The sequence below is a fragment of the Monopterus albus genome, unplaced genomic scaffold (assembly GCF_001952655.1).
Source record: "Monopterus albus unplaced genomic scaffold, M_albus_1.0 scaffold50.1, whole genome shotgun sequence".
NCBI classification, from domain to species: Eukaryota; Metazoa; Chordata; class Actinopteri; order Synbranchiformes; family Synbranchidae; genus Monopterus; species Monopterus albus.
The window spans coordinates 1,925,314-1,939,332 of record NW_018127930.1 but is presented as its reverse complement, the minus strand read 5'-3'; the positions used below and the strand labels follow the sequence as shown (position 1 = coordinate 1,939,332).

The 14,019-nt window shown below is 42.1% G+C and overlaps 2 protein-coding genes across 2 annotated transcripts in view; one reads left to right on the top strand and one right to left on the bottom strand.

Moving 5' to 3' along the window:
* tln1 (talin 1) overlaps positions 1-13,982 on the bottom strand; it is a 78,130-nt gene extending 64,148 nt beyond the window's left edge. Inside the window, 1 exon segment of the mRNA XM_020600998.1 lies at positions 13,729-13,982. The gene's annotated coding sequence lies outside the window, so the exon portion shown is untranslated.
* On the top strand, positions 9,394-11,434 carry LOC109960735 (zinc finger BED domain-containing protein 4-like). The gene is made up of 2 exons (XM_020601035.1): positions 9,394-10,855; positions 10,946-11,434. The coding sequence occupies exons 1-2, from the start codon at positions 10,062-10,064 to the stop codon at positions 10,989-10,991; spliced, it is 840 nt and encodes a 279-aa protein (XP_020456691.1). The 5' UTR covers positions 9,394-10,061; the 3' UTR covers positions 10,992-11,434.
* Positions 13,983-14,019: the final 37 nt, after the last annotated feature.

The window sequence follows — 14,019 nt, the reverse complement described above, 5'->3', positions numbered from 1 at the left end:
AGTAAATGTACTTAGTTATTTTCCAAAACTACTGTGTTGTTGGTGTGGACTGTAATATAAAAAGGTGTTTCTGTGAAAAATGACCTGGGAGAACTGGGAGATCCTTTGTCAGGAGCCTTACATATATAAGCTTTAGCTGTACTTTAGTATTTTGTCAGCATTGTACAGTAGCTGAATAAACCTTTGTGAAGTTAGGCCTACATTGCACTACCTGCAGTAATTTTTACAGTGCCTTGCGAAAGTATTCGGCCCCCTTGAACTTTGCGACCTTTTGCCACATTTCAGGCTTCAAACATAAAGATATAAAACTGTAATTTTTTGTGAAGAATCAACAACAAGTGGGACACAATCATGAAGTGGAATGAAATTTATTGGATATTTCAAACTTTTTTAACAAATAAAAAACTGAATAATTGGGCGTGCAAAATTATTCAGCCCCTTTACTTTCAGTGCAGCAAACTCTCTCCAGAAGTTCAGTGAGGATCTCTGAATGATCCAATGTTGACCTAAATGACTAATGATGATAAATAGAATCCACCTGTGTGTAATCAAGTCTCCGTATAAATGCACCTGCACTGTGATAGTCTCAGAGGTCTGTTTAAAGCGCAGAGAGCATCATGAAGAACAAGGAACACACCAGGCAGGTCCGAGATACTGTTGTGGAGAAGTTTAAAGCCGGATTTGGATACAAAAAGATTTCCCAAGCTTTAAACATCCCAAGGAGCACTGTGCAAGCGATAATATTGAAATGGAAGGAGTATCAGACCACTGCAAATCTACCAAGACCTGGCCGTCCCTCTAAACTTTCAGCTCATACAAGGAGAAGACTGATCAGAGATGCAGCCAAGAGGCCCATGATCACTCTGGATGAACTGCAGAGATCTACAGCTGAGGTGGGAGACTCTGTCCATAGGACAACAATCAGTCGTATACTGCACAAATCTGGCCTTTATGGAAGAGTGGCAAGAAGAAAGCCATTTCTTAAAGATATCCATAAAAAGTGTTGTTTAAAGTTTGCCACAAGCCACCTGGGAGACACACCAAACATGTGGAAGAAGGTGCTCTGGTCAGATGAAACCAAAATCGAACTTTTTGGCAACAATGCAAAACGTTATGTTTGGCGTAAAAGCAACACAGTTCATCACCCTGAACACACCATCCCCATTGTCAAACATGGTGGTGGCAGCATCATGTTTGGGCCTGCTTTTCTTCAGCAGGGACAGGGAAGATGGTTAAAATTGATGGGAAGATGGATGGAGCCAAATACAGGACCATTCTGGAAGGAAACCTGATGGAGTCTGCAAAAGACCTGAGACTGGGATGGAGATTTGTCTTCCAACAAGACAATGATCCAAAACATAAAGCAAAATCTACAATGGAATGGTTCACAAATAAACATATCCAGGTGTTAGAATGGCCAAGTCAAAGTCCAGACCTGAATCCAATCGAGAATCTGTGGAAAGAACTGAAAACTGCTGTTCACAAATGCTCTCCATCCAACCTCACTGAGCTCGAGCTGTTTTGCAAGGAGGCATGGGCAAAAATTTCAGTCTCTCGATGTGCAAAACTGATAGAGACATACCCCAAGCGATTTACAGCTGTAATCGCAGCAAAAGGTGGCGCTACAACGTATTAACTTAAGGGGGTTGAATAATTTTGCACGCCCAATTTTTCAGTTTTTTATTTGTTAAAAAAGTTTGAAATATCCAATAAATTTCGTTCCACTTCATGATTGTGTCCCACTTGTTGTTGATTCTTCACAAAAAATTACAGTTTTATATCTTTATGTTTGAAGCCTGAAATGTGGCAAAAGGTCGCAAAGTTCAAGGGGGCCGAATACTTTCGCAAGGCACTGTATAGGAGCTTTAAGGCCCACCCAAGGCTACTTCCACCTTTCACTCTTCCAGTTTGATTAGTATCATGCCAAATACAAATAACCCTGTTTCAAAACCCAACCCCCCCCAAAAAAGTGTTGTGAATACTTCCTACTTGACCCTGACTGAAAGAGGAAGTGCCAAGTCACAGCAGTAATTACTGTAATTTCAGAGATATAACGAAGAGTGCACTCGAGTCCACAGCAGCTAATCACTCTCAGTTTGGCAGGAACCAAGTAGAAAACAAAGGCTGAGTTAGAGTTACACAGAAAACCATGATGTATTTTTCACTGTCAACATAACTAACTTTCAGGGATTAAAGGGATTGTTTAATAAAAGTGACACCTTCTGTTCACTTGAGCTCTTTAGTTGTGGAACCATTTCAGAACTTACATAATGCACGTTGACTGAATGTGCAGCTGATCAAATCAAGCTGTTTAGACACACTGGCAGCTCCCAGCATGCACTCTATTTGGGAGTCTTCTTGTTGTGTACGTTTCTTTCTACGTGTGTCAGCTGAGTCATGTCTCTCCTCTGTTCAACAAGAAAAGAAGGCAAACTGTGATCCTCCCCCAAACGAGACTTTTCAACAATTTGCCTATTTTAGTTTTGTTTAACATCTACATTTTTACAGTGTAGTACAGACCCAGCCACTCAGAAATGCTACTTGTTTCCAAAGATCCCGGCTGCCAGCCAGTTCCAGCCACAGGAAGTCTGAGGTGAATATAACTGAGGCATCCTGCGTACTATATACTCAGGGGCTGACTGCTGCTGGATTTCTGAGGTTAATACTCATATTCAACGTTTTATAAACTAAATGTGTGTGTGCTCTGAGGTGGACAAAAGATGCGAGGAAAGCAGTCTATTTGTAAATGACTTCAGACAGACTTGTAGCATTTCTGTACTGACGTCTGATGTCATTAGTGAACATATATGCCGATGCATACATGTATGTGATAATTTGGACACAGTTCCATAAAGTTAATGGGAAAAAGATAACATATACACCTAGGAGTACCCATTTATTTTTTTATTAAAAACAGTTCTAACAAACAGCAGTGGCATTATTACTCCATGACAGGTTTTCAACTTCATCTTCTGCAACAGTGTTTGCATACCGGGTCATGACCTGAAGGTGTGTGTACACGCCAACTCCAGAGTTACAGCTTACAACAGAAATTCTCTTGTATGGATGACAACATGGAACTCATTCCCACACACCTAAAAGCAACAGGCAACCACTTCATGTATATTTTCCTTGTGACCAAACAACTACAGTAAATATTCCTCAATGAGTGAAAAAAGAAACATAGCCAGGTATAACTAACAACTTCAATCATGACTGCATTCCAGTTAGGTGTTCCACTGCCCATCCTGGTTCACAGCATGCTCAATGGCACAATTAAACCCAATTTATTAGCTAAACCTACAGTGGTTCAGATCAGCTGTTGCTTTGTGTCCAAACTGGCTGACTGCTCGGGCTTCTTCACTTATTCCCACTACTCAGCAAACAACCAAGTGACAACAAGGTATACACAAGAGACAAAGTTGTATCAAGCTGGAGCTGTCCTTCAGAAATGAGACATCATCTATGTTAGTAAATGCGGCGTATACCTGACACATCAAATATTAGCAGCTGCATCATCAGTGCTTGAAGACCTCCCTTAGCGGCCGTCTCCTCCTGTCAGCTGAGTCCAGGCCTTCGCTGTAAAGTGACAGCAGTCAACTGTCTTCCTGAAGCCAAACATCCGGTCTCTCTGCAGCAGCCAGATACTGTACGTCTCAGGGTGTATCTCACGCCATGCAGGCCTGACCACACTCTGGTCAAAGCGTTGGTGGACAGTTCCACCAACAGTCCCAGGGAATATTACAATAACTTATCTTATGCCTGAAAAACATATTTTACTTTCACAACTGCTCACCAGGGCTGATAAGTCAGGCATGTGCTAATGTAGATCCTCTGCCCACAGTCTCTGTTGCAAACATTCCCTGAAGCTTAAAACCGAATATGTTAAAAACAGCATTGTGAAAACAACACAAATAATCATTTCTTTAACTCAAGAGGCTAAAATCTCATGACAGACGCTGCATTACTCCACAGGAGCCAATTTTAAGTAGCAGAAAAGGTGCATACATCAGGCACAACATGTGTCAACATTTTTAATTGTGCTTATTTTTAACCGCTGGTCTGGCTAAAATAGCAAATGCTACATTCCCAGTTTTTCACTCAGACACAACCGAAATATGCTGCAACACCAAAACTGAAACATCTGCACTGCTGCTGTAAAAGCATGGGGCAGGACACGCACACTGAGCTGGTGAAACTCTTATTGCCAGGAGGAGGTTCACAGTCACTACTAGTGTGTCCCCTAAAAACATGTTTCCTCTTCCTCTCTCCTCTGCTTCTTTTAGCATTTCATGTGGATGTGACTAAGACGCACGTGAGGGAAGTGTGGATGCCATCAGGGGAACTGGGGCTCACCTCAAACAAGAAACTTCATTTTCAAATCTTGTTGCAATGAAACTAAAAGTTACAAGTCAGTGGTAAATGTGTAAGGACTTTCCCTCGGTGACACCTTTCAGCCAACCACGTCTCAATAAGCCGACTCAGCTGAAAGCCGAGTTCAGCCACGCTCAATCCTGGGTGGAAGCAGGGCTGACAAACCTGAATCAGCACGGCTGCTCCCATATGTCAAGTAGTAATGGAACCAAAGACCAACCCATGATCACCTAGCGCTGTATGATAAAAGTTAGCTGAACTGCAATGATGGGGGGAAAAAAAACAAAAACCATATACTGCCAAACATTTATGAGTGAGGAGCACTCATCAGACAAACCAAGCAATCTGTCGACATCCTCCTGGGTGTTCTTTATTGTTTGACATTTTCTAGATAATGAACAATCCATTTATTAATTGATAAAATAATCAATATATTAATTGATAATACAATTTATCAGCCATTGCAGGCCCAGACTGAACTTTAAAAAACTTTATAAACTCCTGTAACAGTTGTTTGAGGAGTGTCGCCCATTTCATAGGACAGATCCATTTCCATTTTATCAAACCCAAATGTGAAACATTCATCACGTCGAGACCGATTTTTTTGCTTTTGAGTGGAAGGAGAAGACATATGTTTTTAACTTTTTTCTCTTGCACACTTAGTGACGTGTAACCTCCACAGCCACATCTCCAGCTGTTTAACTTAACTGCATCTGCAATGACTGATCAAGGCCCCAGTGAAGTGATACGAGTTTGACTACAGATTACACAGTGAAAACAAGCAGTAGAGTTTAGTAAAGAGACAGTAGAATGTTTGCAAGACTGTATCGCAGCTTTTGTTATTACACCACATTCTAACTGCCAGGTGTGCCACATTTTCACTATCATGTAATAATATTTTGTTAACAATGCACATCTGGCAGCACTGGAATGGGAGAGAAATCAGTCACATCAGAGGCACATTGTATAAGCTGCTGAACAATAATGTGGCAGGCCAACTACCACAAGTGAAAGTAGTACTCAAGTCCAGAGGTATTACTACAATAGCATTATATTCACAAGTGAAAATCCTGCATTCAACATTTCTCCTTTTTGTTCTACAATGTGGGGAAAAAAATAATCAGGCTTTTGCCACTCAGACAACAGCTGTCTGTCGGATAAATTGATTTTAACATATCTTCAGAAGCTCTGCTGGCAATGACAAAAAGGTAAAAACAACACCATGATCTCTTTTCACCAAAAGTAAACCACTGTTGACAATAAAGCATTATAGCAGAGGTACAATGAGCTGTGGCGAAGATCAGTTCACCACGAGTTCAGTGTTACAGCGGAGCACACAGGGCTCTTTGCAGCCAGTGAGCTCTGCTGACTGGGTTCTCAGCTGCACAAACATCCTGTGTGGCTGTGGCTTTAACCTGCCGCCTGCAGGACAATGACAATTTTATTATTTGATCATCTATTTATGGTGAATAGTCAATATCTCATAATATACATTTTATGTCATTTGGTGTTGGCCTTTTATTCGCTACATGTTATGATTCTTTACTGAAATCCATAAAAAAAAAAAAGCTTTCATGCCAATGTTTTAGCAGTTGAAAAAGACAAACAGTCATGTTTGGAAACTGTTGCAACAAAGAGCAAATCAAAATTTCTGTCTTATAATACTAAAACCAGGAACCGATGCATCCGCTATTCTACACAGCCATTGCCAAAGAAAAGTGAATCTGACCTTCCAGAAAAGTGGATTTCATGAAAAATTCTTGTTTTTTGCAACATATATTAGTAGCTGAGAGCTTTTACACCATGTTAAGTCCTACAAAAATTAATCAGCAAGAAACTGTAGTTAAGCAGAACCAAAAGTAACTTCAGCATCGACATGCTTAAAAACAAAAAAGCCAACTGTTGTGTCAAGTTAGGGCCCAGGTGTGAACTATGAAGGAAATGGTTGCTTCAGTCAGCTCACAGTAGTCATGGGAAACCTTTGTCTACAAAAAGCATGGTGTATTTCTATATCAGTCTCCTGATCTAACAAAGTACTGAGTCAGGATTATGTGTAGGCTTTACACAATGCATGTCATACTACAGAGAGATGTGGTCTTCGTATATACTTGTCTCTAACATAGTCCATATGCAACTGAGCTCCCAAGTGGCTCAGAGTTGACTCTCCATCATCCAACTGCTGAAATAAAGTCATGGAGCCTTCATGTGTAGAGCCTGTATGCTGCCAAGACTTGGACACTGACCTCGGACCTATAGGAGCCCTAGATGCCTTGGACTCCAGCTATCGTGCACTGGCTAGAAGGCCCGGTGTGTACTGTTTGGAGCCGTTTACATATATTTCAATTCATAAAGTTCATTTTTAAACATTACATTTATGTTGGCCTAATGAATTATATTCTTATTTCCTGTTTATCATTTTAGACTTGAGGTAAATTATTCTTTAAACTGCTGGTATTATTATTAATTCATTTTAGCTCATTGACAACTGAGACATCACTAGCCTAACACCAAGTCTTTACAGGTGTGTGATTAAATTACAGAGCTCTATAAATAGCTGTAGCTGTGGGTAATGGTTGTGTTCTGGTGCTACTGCAAGACGAGTGTATTGGAAAGGCAAATGTGTGGTGAGAATGTGCACATTTCACACAGTAATTCAGACCAATGTAGATGCAGCTGTCTGCAGATGAAATGATGAGGAAGTTACACATCAAGTTTAGAGATGTAACCTTATGGTGAAACCTTGTAAAGTTCTTCAATAACAGCTCTATCAATTAACTACCAATAATACTACTGAAGTTTATTAATGATAACCACAGCGATGTGTAATGTCAGCTGCTCCAGTGCTGTCAGAGAACTTCATCAACAGCACACAATCAGTAAAAGTGTACCTTTTCTTTACCGTTCTCTCACTGGAGCAGGGACCAGTATCAATACTCAAACAGATGTTCAAGGGTGTTTCGACATCCATTTTTGGGAGTAGAAATGGGATCAGTGCATGTGCATCCACTTTATAAAACAGAATTTAACACCCAACTTTGTGTATCTGCATATTGCACTTCTGTCCTTGTGCACACAGTTTCAATTGTGAACCCAGACAGAGTTTAATGCATCTGGCCCCAGGTTTCTGTGCACCCTTTAAATGAGCTACTGGTATGAATTTAGCAGAGCAACATGAGCCCCAGACTACAGAGCTGCTCTGCTGCCTCCAGCCCTGCAGAGGAATTCAGCTGGGCATTCCTCTGGAATACCAGCATCAAAACACAGAGACAGAGGGAGAGGAGCTTTATTCAGCCTTATGTCACCAGCAGCCAGCACAAGCACTAAATGCAGCCAATCCCAGTGGAGTAAAGGAATGCGAAGACGAAGAGATTCTGTGGCAGAGGGAAGATAACTCATCTACGATTTGAGATGTTTTCAACTCCAAGAAAGTCAACTAAAAACAAGGCCGGCTGGAATACACAGTCCATATGCCATGTTCTGTGCTTACTTACATTTAAACCAAAGACTTAAATGAAATTGGTTATTGCACTTTATAGCATTTATTATTTTAACAAACTACACTTATAGTGAACATTTCTACAATATTAAAGCCCTAAGTACATGCAGTCAGACCAACCTCAGCTGATACTTGATAATGGAGTATTTTTGCATCCTTAATAAAAACAGTCCAGCAGCTGCACGTCAATATGAAGCAGTCTTTAATGTCTGGTGCGCTACCAAATACTGTGAACAAGTCATTGCTGGAACATTAACACCTTGTGTGTCAGCAGACACACGGCCACTGTCTCAACTTACAAGTCTTTTAAAAAAAAAAAAATGTTAGTAAAGTAAAAATAGTAAAGTATGCACACAAGTCAAGGTCCACATATAACCTTAACTTCAGCACTTCCCACCAAAACTTTAGCTTGGAAATGAGCAGGTCTGACTGAGCCCCCCCCCCTTGGAATTGGCTCAAGTCTAAAACAAACGATTTCTTGCGCCGGGGGAGTGGCAGCACATGTTGTCTTGACCAAATATGGCTGAGTGAAAACACTACGGTCCGTTCTCTGCAGCACACTGGAATGAAAACCAGGTTTCCTTAACTGGTGTGGGAGTGGGTCATGACACAACACGCTGACACCTTTCCTACACAGCTCATACTCTAGAGGCTGGATGTGGCTTAGAAGGCAGGTTACTAAAACTATACCGCCTCCAAGTCCAGGTAACATACTGTACTCATCCCTAGTAAATTCAGTTTCACTTGGCCCAGTCAGGGCTACACATGTGGATACAATGACACAGCATGGCTGTCAGACACAACTAAATAATGATCAGACATTCTGCCATGTTTCTTAATAAGACAATGTGCTATTAGTCTAGTTTTCCTCTTTGATTTATTTATTTATTTTTTTTTAATTGTTAACACCTCCTGTGGAGACTAACATACATCTCGGCTTTGTTGTGCAGGGAGATAAGTAGTAGCCCATGTCGAATGTCAACACAATGTCCTTAAACATGACTTTATTTTGTTTACATCTACTGCTACTAAACATTCAATCACAAACTGAATACACTGCATACCAGAAAATGAATTTGTGTAAAAATAAAAAACAAAACTAAGATGTGCCCATTTGCCTTTGGCTCCAGAAGCACTGAGCTTAAAATGAAAAATGACCTTGGCATGTTCCTAGGTGCTAAATTTGCTTGTTCTGTCTTTAAAAAAAAAAAAAAAAAAAAAAAAAAAAAAAAGAAAGAAAGAAAGAAAGAAAAGTCTGCAATTTAATTTGTCTTCTGTACAATGGTATCAAACCACCGAAAAGCTGAAAACTGTCACATCTGAGAGGCTGGAAGCCGAAGAGGCTCGGCAGGTTAACCTCCTAAGTGTCTTGATTTAGTGATGGCAAATTGGGTCATTTTTGATCAATCAACTAATCATTTGCAGGGATGTACCGATCCGATACTCAGCATCGGTATCGGCCGATACTGTGCAAAATTATTTGGATCGGATATCTAAAAGAATTTAATCCGTTCGATCCGATACCATGTTGAAACGTTTAGCTAAACTTAAACGGACATGTCGTAAAGCAAGTGACCAGGCCGCAGTATGTGTCACGTGAAGTGTAGGTAATGCATCATGAGTAGCACATGCTAGGCTAGTTTCAGAAGCTAGTTCCGCTATGTGGATATGTCAGCCGTGTGGACGTACTTTAGGCTTCCGGGTGAGGGAAGCACAACAGCCGAGTGCAACCTGTGCAACGCGAGTGTTTCCAGGGGTGGAAGTACTAAAGCCAACTTCAACACTTCAAACTTGATTAAACATTTGCGTAAGCACCACGCACAGGAGTACGAAGAATATATACAGACAACCAGTGCTAAAAAGAAAAGCGTGCCGCTTCAACAATCGCTGCAAGAAACATTACAGAGGCGCGAGAAGCTCGCTTCAGAGACCAGCAAGGCAAAGATGATCACAGAGAAATTGACTGAATTCATTTTGCTAGATGACCAACCAATTTCTGTTGTGGAAAATGTGGGGTTTAGACGCTTAATAGAACACATGGAGCCACTGTACGTACTGCCCTCTCGACATTTCATCTCTGAAACAGCGATACCAAACAAGTACAAGCAAGCGTGCGACTCAGACTCAAAGTGCTTGGAAAGCGTTGCCAGTTAGTTTTACGACCGACATCTGGACCTCGGACGTGTGTCCAATGGCTTTACTTAGTCTGGCAGCCCAGTGGATTGACTCAACTTTTACGTTGCAAAAAGCAGTGCTACATGCTAAGAGCTTCCGTGGCTCACACACTGGAGAGGCCACCGCTGCAGCAACAGAGGAAATGTTAAAAGCATGGAACATTGAGAAGAGTAAGGTTCATGTCATTTTACGAGATAATGCCAGTAACGTGGTCAAAGCAATGGACCGTCTTGGAGTTGCTAGTTTGGGGTGCTTTGCACATAACTTGCAACTTGTTGTAAACAAGGGACTGCTAGCGCAGCGTAGCGTAAGTGATGCTGTGTCTGTCGGCAGAAAAATCGTGGGTCACTTCAAGCACTCGCCACTTGCATATTCACGCTTAGAGGACATTCAGGTGGAACTGAATATGCCGAGCAAGCGTCTTCAGCAAGATGTACGTACAAGGTGGAACAGTACGTATTACATGATCCAGAGCCTTCTAGCACAAAAACGGGTCTTGTGTGCATATGCTGCGGAGTACGACCTGCCAGCTACATTAACTGCAAACCAGTGGGGGCTACTTGAAAAGACTGTAACGGCGCTAGCTCCTTTTGAGGAGCTGACTATGGAGGTGAGCTCTGCATCTGCATCTGATGTCATCCTCATTGTCTGTGTTCTTAAACGCGCTCTGCGTCGAGAAGACCCCGCCGACGAGGGGGCAAAGACCATGAAGACCACCCTTTTTGAGGCTGTGGACAGACGTTTCAGTGCCGTGGAATCTGAGCCATTATACTCTGTTGCAACGCTGCTAGATCCAAGATATAAGGACAGGTATGTGGTATCAAGTTCACTTTGTGTGTGTGGATAGAGATATATGAATGATATATGTAACAATGTTACATATCTTTATTTTTAATCCAGGTTCTTCACCAGTGCGGAAACCTCAGGATGTGGAAAAAGGCACTAATAGGGCAGTTAAAGATGGAAGCTTCAAGACCAGCACAGGAGACCTCATCTGAGTCAGGAGCCTCAAAGCCTGCAAAGAAGACTCCAAGGGTGGAAGGTGGAGACTGCAGTGGAATTTGGAGCATTTTTGATGAAATTTTGGAGGAAAGCACATCTGTTCCTGATTCAGCTACCCCTAGCGCATGCTTTGAAATTCAGACCTACTTCAGTGAGCCGACTATTCAGCGTTCAGACAGTCCACTGTTGTACTGGAAAGCCAACTAGTCCAGACTGCCCTTGCTAGCAACCACAGCAGCTAAATATCTCGGTGCAGAATTCAGAATTCTGAGATTAAAGTCAGAATTCTGAATTTAAAGTCAGAATTAAAAAAAAAAATTATGCAGTGGCCCTAATACTCTTCCGTAGACCAGTGTGGAGAGTGAGAAGCTTTTCAGCACAGCCTCCAATATCTTCAGAGACCAGCAAGGCAAAGATGATCACAGAGAAATTGACTGAATTCATTTTGCTAGATGACCAACCAATTTCTGTTGTGGAAAATGTGGGGTTTAGACGCTTTATGGAACACATGGTTTCCACGGCTGCACTTTTTTTAGTTGGATTTTATAATAAATATTTAAATTTTGTTTTGACTATTTAATAGTGGTGTGGCCCTGTAAAATGCTGCTAAAAGCTGCATGGTTAAAAATCCTAATAAAAAAGCAGCAGTGTTCAATATCTTGATTTATGTTGTGGGCTTTTCTTCCTTTTAGGGATTAAAATATTTCATAGTTTTGATACATGATTTTTAGATGGCCTGGTTAAGCAATAAATCTATACAAATATATTAACAATTTACTTTGTATCGGACAGGAATCAGTATCGGCAGATACTAAATTTTGTGGTATCGGATGTGAAAAACTGGTATCGAGCCATCCCTAATCATTTGATCAATAAAACACACGCTCCGACTTCAATGTGTAGTTCACTCAGTTTGACTTTAAGGACAAAGTTTTATCCAGACCCTTGGTATAATCACTAGTTCTTACACTGGATTCAACCGTCTCCACACAGAGCTGAGGAGAACAATCAGTGAGCTGCAGCTTTCATCTCCTCCGTACTAAGAGCAGCATCACACACTAGCTCACAAAGAGTCACAGATGTCTAATCAGCTGGACTGAAGTAGCTACAAGATGGTGAAAGAAAAGCGCACCTGAACAAGCTTTCGTGGTTGTATGCATTAGAAACAAGATGCATGGTGGCCTCGTGTTACTACCACTGTATCATCACAGAGACACAGCCTGTGAAAACAATGACAATTATGATACAGTAAACACATCCAGCCTCTCACACACACACCTCCACTGTAGGCATGTTGGAAGCATTACTCTACATCACTGTGAAGTCTTGCATATTATTTACTTGCATATTTGTGGCAGAAACAACAAAGAGCACACAGAATATAAATGTGGTACACTGAGTAAGGCACGTTTCCCGCAGATGTCGTCATTTAGTCCGAATGTGGATTAACACTGTAAAACCACCACTGAAACAGCTTTAGACCCAACATGTTTAACTAAGTGTTGTCTAATTCACACATGGTAAACGGGTACAAATTAAACACATTTTTAAGTGCTGAATGCCCATGCACTGTTCAGGTTCATTAGGAACACAGTGTTTCAGGAACAGACCTTCACCTGGGTTGCAACAAGCGATCACAGAGAGGGTCACACACCTGAAACAATTCTAACATTAATAACTGATGAAGAGCGACTAAAAGAGAGACAATATGTTACAGAGGAACAAAAAGAGAAATAAAGTGGGTGAGCAATGCAGAATGTTATTTTTATCTGCAAGACAACCTGGAATAGGGAAGACCAGATACAGCCTGCAAAGCAGCCCTTAAGCCTAATGCCCATGGAGCACATTTGACCAAACTTGACTCACCCCTTGACTCAATTAAAACAAAGCAAGGTCCTGATTAAAAGCATCCTGGCCATTTGGTAAGGTTGTTGGGAGAATTATTGTAATTGAATTGACTACAAACCGTTATTAGGCCTCACTAAATCCTTCCATACAAGGCTCATTGTGTTTTTGGCATGTTTGTAAATATAACCCTTTGTTATAGCCCTTGACTGATAGTACCTCACCGCTCCAACTAAACGTGTCTGCATGCAAATTCCTCCACGCTGTCGCACACCACATCATGGTGGTGTAAGAATTCACACCCGGAGGCTACGCTTTTTTTTTTATTGCTTGCTCTGGTAGGTGCACAAGGAATAGAGCGGGGCCAGCGGGTCAGAGGGTCAGATGTAGCCAGCACAGTGAGCTCGGTCAGGCTGAAGTGCTGCGGGTCAGAGAGCGAACAGTGCCACACAATAAAACACGCAACTCTGCCAGAGAAACAAAGTTTCACAAGGCTCGAGACAGCACGAGCGCGCGCGCTTACACACACACACACACACACCCGTGACTTCAACAGAATTTATCACGGAAACTTGAAGGCGTCCCTCGGTGTGTGATGTAGCCCCCCGCCCCGCGGTTCACCCAGCTGGGTATTCGGCCTGTTACTGAACAATACGCCGTTTCCTGGTAAACTAACCGTTGAGCTCCCACACACTTCGCCGTCCGTGCTGCTGCTACACATTAGCAGGCCCGTGTCTGCGTACTTTTACCAAGTTTTCTCGCTTCCACGCCGACTCTCTGCTGACGTCAAGGACTTGTCGCTACAATGGTGAAAGTTTTCATAGAGTCGGGCTCACCTGAGCTTGTGAATCCAGTCCCGCCGGCGACCACTGGGGCTCTGACAACCAGAAATGCTCGCGGTATAAGCACTTTCCGATACAACGCGAATTTTTAGCGAGGGGGAAAGACCAGATTGCCACTTTTTTTTTCTTGGTTCCCCTCCCTATCCGCTCCTACCACTGCTGTTTTAACTCCACCCTGGCTGTCTGCGTCGCCGTGCAGCGGGGCGGTGTCCTACTTTAGTGGAGCATTCAACGGACTGCTGCTCAGCTGCAGGCGGGTCCTCCTGCGGCGGACTGCCTCTCTTC